We start from the raw sequence: 5,253 nt of genomic DNA, 5'->3' as shown, positions 1-5,253 counted from the left end.
TGCATGTTTTGTGTCTGTCAGAAATGAATTATTCCTTAGCGGGATTGCAAGTGGTATCGAATAGTACCCTGTATAGCATAATAGGGGGAATGTTTCATAATATAATTATACTTTTTTATATAACTTTCTTATATCCCTACTTTTGACATCCAACATATTTTCGTTTGACCTTATACAACCATAATCCAAGTTTAACAATGTTCCCCCTTGTTTTATTTGAATATCTTTCTGTAGTGAAATGATCCACAAACATAAGCAAAGTTTAAGTAAAGTCTAAGAAGAAGATATATTTATTTGGTGAATTTTTGTATTTTTTGTTCCTTCTTTACTCTTCTAATTAATAATACTAATACTCTTTTAGATGTCATTATCCATTATCCTCTGTATAGAAACCACAGTCTTAGGTCAAATGGGGCACGTTACTAAATAATAAATGTATAGTTTATTTTGTCAAGAAAACTTACTGATAGCCCAAAAGATTACTAAACTGAACATGGGTCACTCACAACCATGTTGTAATAACTGCCTATGATCAATAGACGGCGCCAACACACAAAAAGTTAAACTTTAAGCATTGCCTCTATGAATATGAAGCCTAGTAATGTGGTTGTTTGTTGATCATTTTAAAAGAAATATTGTCAGGTATTCACACATTGTTTAGGTTTTTTTTTTTTAAAACTAGACATTTCTGTGATCTGGCCTGAATAAAACAGGGAATTATAGTTTTAAAAAATGCATTAAAAGAAACTTGGCAACAGAGCTTGCACCAAAGGTCAATAAACCACAGAAGCCCTACGAGATTGAGTATAAGTCATAGACTGTATATATGAAGGTATAAATCCTTCACACTGCAATAAGACTGTGATGATTATTTTATTAAGGTCGTTCCTTCAAACTGGGCACTTTGGACTGTCGGCTCATCAAGGTTGCAGGGACACGCCCTTAACTTTGGAGACGGTGCAGTAGTTGCGTGTGCCCTCGGCTGCTTGACGGTCTCTGTGGTGGGGAGGAAACCAGAGTGATTCAGGGTGGGAACTTATATCAGTGGGCTCTCTTTTCGCCTCTTTCCTCTTTGGCGCATTCACCGTCGAGCTCAGCCTACTGTAGTTAGTTCCCTCCCTGTGGTCCAGAGACTGGGGAATCCACCTGCCGGAGAGCAGACACACCTCGGGATGGATGCCCTGAAATCCGCCGGCAGAGCGATTATCAAGAGCCCGGGAGTTCCGCGGCACACATGGGGAACTTCAAAGCACGAAAGTGAGTGAGGCAATGTGTTGTTGGATTTGGTTCAATGTGTAAAACATTTTGGCGACGTAGCAAATGCAGTAAAATCTATCAAGAGAGGAGATAAGGATACACAAATGAGCCTCTGGTTGTTCGTAGTAAGCTGTTGTGTTTGCGTACAGAAGAGCTTTTGTTTTTCCTGTTGCCAAATGTATCTGAGGTGGATGCACTGTAGTGTAAAACGCTCCTAATAGGCTATACTGTTTCGTAGTTCAGGCTTACTTTTAATTGCTTTACTTGACTTCCTTCTGAGTGAACTTGCTAGTCCTCACGCCAACTGTCCTTCACCAAAACAAAAAGCATGATTAGCTCATTTGACCCCACACTTGAAATTAGTCGAACAAATCGAGTGGTCGATACACAAACGAAAAGTTATTTTACTAACCGTATTCATTCTTTTGTTAACCGAAACATGGCAATATGCTGCTTTTTAAATGAGAAGATATGCAGCCTTTTGTGTGTCTTTATGTACATTAATATTGTATTGTTATTATCATTGAGTTTTTTTTACTTTAGACAAGACATTAGAACACATCACCTTAGAATTGTATGTGTATTTTCTCTCCTTTTTCGATATTTTACAAAGGTAACGCATTTAAAATAAATGTAAGCATAAGTTGATAATGAACATTATATTATTAAAGATGATAATGAAAATTATATATTTTGTAACCTTAACTTTACTAATAGTATGCCAATTTAGAGACTAGAGACAAACTAGGGATATATTTAGACTCAAAACTGAATTTAATCCCAACAAGGGTCTATTTTTTAAATGATCATCTTACTTTTCTGTCTCATTAATACACAATCGTAAGGAAGTCCAAGTATTATACTGCGTCACTTTGACAACAAACTGCATGTGTATTATTATGGAATACATTCAAAACAAAATCATACTGTTATTGAAGGAAACCTCATGTTTTTGTATTCATATCCACTAAGAATTGGATAGATAGATAGATCAACCACATATCTTTTAGTGATACCATTTTTGAATTCTGTATTACCTACGTTTTTAAATGACTCAGGAAATAGATAATGTACAAGGGTGCTCCCTATTACAGTATGAAGTAGACATGTTGTACTTCAGGTGGTAAGTGCTGAGGGAATGGTCCAAGCAACAAAGCTCAAGTTGTCACACCAGTGGTGGTGACAGAGGAATGAGCCTGCAGCTCTGCTGTCTCCTCGATGTGTGAAGTGTTGTCTTGAATGTTTCTTCCCTGCAGCTACATGAGCTTCTCCCTGCCGTAAATGCTAGCATGCTTTTTTTTTTTGTCACGTCCTGGCTTTTGCTCAGTGAAAACTGACTGGCAGCCAATGCCATCTTTAATTAAACATGACTGATTCATTTGACATTCAGGAAGATGTGCTTAGTATCTCTAATCTCACTTTGAAATGTTCTACATCAATTATTGAATTTTGTGTATTGAGTTTAAGTCTGTGGTCTTTCAATGTTTTCTCATTGGATTAGGGTTTTAATGCATCTCTCTCTGGCTGCTGGAATAAAACTTCTTATCTTGGTTTTTGTCCAAACATTGATGGATTGGAGTTGTTATTCTTTTTCTCCACTCTACCATCAGCGACATATTGTCCTTCATTACCATGGTGACTTTATAATGACAAAAAGCTGACAAACAAATCATCAACATCCCGAAAGACATTGTCCGCGTTACATTGTTCGCAGGAGCATCTGCATTGTGCTCTTCTTCTCTTCTTCTCTTCTTGTTGTATTCGTCAGAAAGAAATGGAAGATAAAGCTGAATGATGTTGTCAGGGCAGAAACCAGCTGTATTTCAGTGTTGGATGACAGAAGCAGTTTGTGTCTGAGAGCCATCAGAGGAACCAGGCTGGAAAAATGTGAAACAAGCAGTCAGAAAGAGTTCAGACAGACAGGGTGACTGCTGATGTCCAGGAGCTACTTAGTAGGCAATTTGGAGAGAGGACAGATTCTGTGTGCCAGCATGTGGCGATGCGTCAAAGCTGGCTGTCAGAATGTAAATAAGGCAACAATGCTGCTGCTTGGCACATTCACACAAAGGTGTTATTAAAGTTCTAAAAAAAGGGATGAATTATGTGTATCCTGTGTATGGACTGGAGGAAAGTTCACCTTTAGTTAAATAGCTACAGCCAATGACAATCTATTTAATAATCTGTGGACACTGTATTGTAACTGAGCCTTGCCAAATGGTTTAATTAATTAGGAAATTGTGTAAAGACAAAATGGAAGGTCTTGCTTGATAGAAAATCATTATCACAATAAATTGTTACTATCACAAGGGCATTTTACTTTCTGTTGATGGATCATGTGTTCATGCTTTAGCATAGTGCTTTGTTGCAAATGGGAATGCAGTGTGAAGGTGAGAGGAAGCATTTGATTGGATGATTTCTTGGGTATTGTATTTTTAGGGGGCCAGCACAACTGCAGCACATGGGAAAAGCTTTTTGATACCGGCATGATTAATTTTGTTGCTAGCTGACCTTTCTGCTGAAGCGTTGCGGCAGAGGCTCAGGAGGAAGAGCAAGTTGTCCACCAATCAGAGGGTTCGATCCCTACTCCTCCACAAAAAACGAAACCGGACCCCAAATTGCTCCTGTAGTATAAAAGCACTTTGAGCAAGTCTGTTTAGCATTCACCATTAACCAATCTAAGGTCAAACTTCCCCTTAACTAATGTATCTCAAAACCCATGTAGACACAAACCCCTTAATTGGAATCTTACCTCTCAAGTAGCACATTCAACACATCACAAGTCTGACTTTTGGGCGGCTTTAGTAAGTTAAATGGCAATGGCAAAAATTATATGTATCTTGTTTGCCTTATTAGAAGCAGTATAATGAATCCTTTACTTAACTATCATCTCTTATGCACAAAGCAAATACAAGTGGGCTGCTGAACTGGAAAACACTGAGTGAGCTAGGTGAAATAAGTCTCAGTGTTTCCCCTAGGTTTACGGCCTTGGCAGGGTGCTGCTTGGGTACCCCGCCAACATTTTTTTTCGGGACACCCAAAATAATGTTATCCTCTGCAGCAGAGAGAGGAGCTGTGGATTATTGTCATTGATATCGTACAGTAACAAAGTATTTGTACATTAAAAAGTAATAAAGTACAGTGTTACACTGTGCTGCATTACTTTTATTCAAACTTTATTCCCTTCGTATCATGTAGCCTACACTTCTTCCTTTCACTGATACATTTCACCTGACCACAGCATATAACATACCTTCTGCAACCCTGTGCTGCTGCTGCTGCTTCTCTCTGCCTCGTCCTCTATTGCTGGAGGCAGCTCCACCTCATCTGATCTCTGATATGAAAGCAATCGTGTTATGATCATATTGAGCTATTGGTGTGAGTCTAACATTAAACAAGCAGTCTGCTTGTCATACATTGCTGACGATACATTTTAAGAGGCAATTTGTTGAGTCACTGCCGCTAAATGCCGGTAGCATCAAGCTAGCAAGTCCTGCATTAGCCTCACATCAACAGGTGTAGACAGAACATCCAATTATCCTGAGCTAATTTACTGAATAAACCAACTCACATCTCCTGTCTTCTTTTTCACTCAACTCATTATTAGACTATTCTTCTGCTGGTGTTTCATTGTGGTTTTGGTTAAAAAATAATAATAAACGAATTTGAAACGTGGGGGGGGACACAAGCGGGCAGACAGCAGAGCTCGGGGCAATAATGCAGATTTGTTTGACTTTTTTACACTTTGTTGTTCTTCTCCTTTCCTCCGCTCTTGTCTCTGATTGTGAGTGTGTGCATTCGTGTGTGTGTGGGGGGGGAGCGGAGCGGAGCCTTCAGAAACAGAGCGGAGGGAGAATGTGAATACGCAAAGCAGTGGACACTGAAACATGCACATTGGATAAATAACATAGGCGTTTAGTTTATTTAATGTAGATAGACTACTTCAGTTGCAATTTGGTGCTATATATATATATATTTTTTTTTTAATTAAAAATAAAT

The 5,253-nt window shown here is 38.6% G+C and overlaps 1 protein-coding gene across 2 annotated transcripts in view; it reads left to right on the top strand.

Annotated features, from left to right (window-relative positions):
• The first annotated feature begins 919 nt into the window (after positions 1 to 919).
• The window catches only part of LOC307016912 (low density lipoprotein receptor adapter protein 1), a 43,357-nt gene continuing 39,023 nt past the window's right edge, over positions 920 to 5,253 (top strand). The window contains exon 1 of one of the 2 annotated variants that reach the window (XM_079646285.1): positions 920 to 1,257. In XM_079646285.1, coding sequence (XP_079502411.1) covers positions 1,173 to 1,257 — 85 coding nt within the window. In that variant the 5' untranslated portion in view covers positions 920 to 1,172. The remainder of the gene's footprint in view (positions 1,258 to 5,253) is intronic. The other variant, XM_079646286.1, reaches the window with a different exon arrangement.

The sequence above is a fragment of the Notothenia rossii genome (genome assembly GCF_949606895.1).
Source record: "Notothenia rossii genome assembly, chromosome: 8".
In the NCBI taxonomy this organism is placed as follows: Eukaryota; Metazoa; Chordata; class Actinopteri; order Perciformes; family Nototheniidae; genus Notothenia; species Notothenia rossii.
This window is presented reverse-complemented; position numbering and strand designations above follow the sequence as displayed.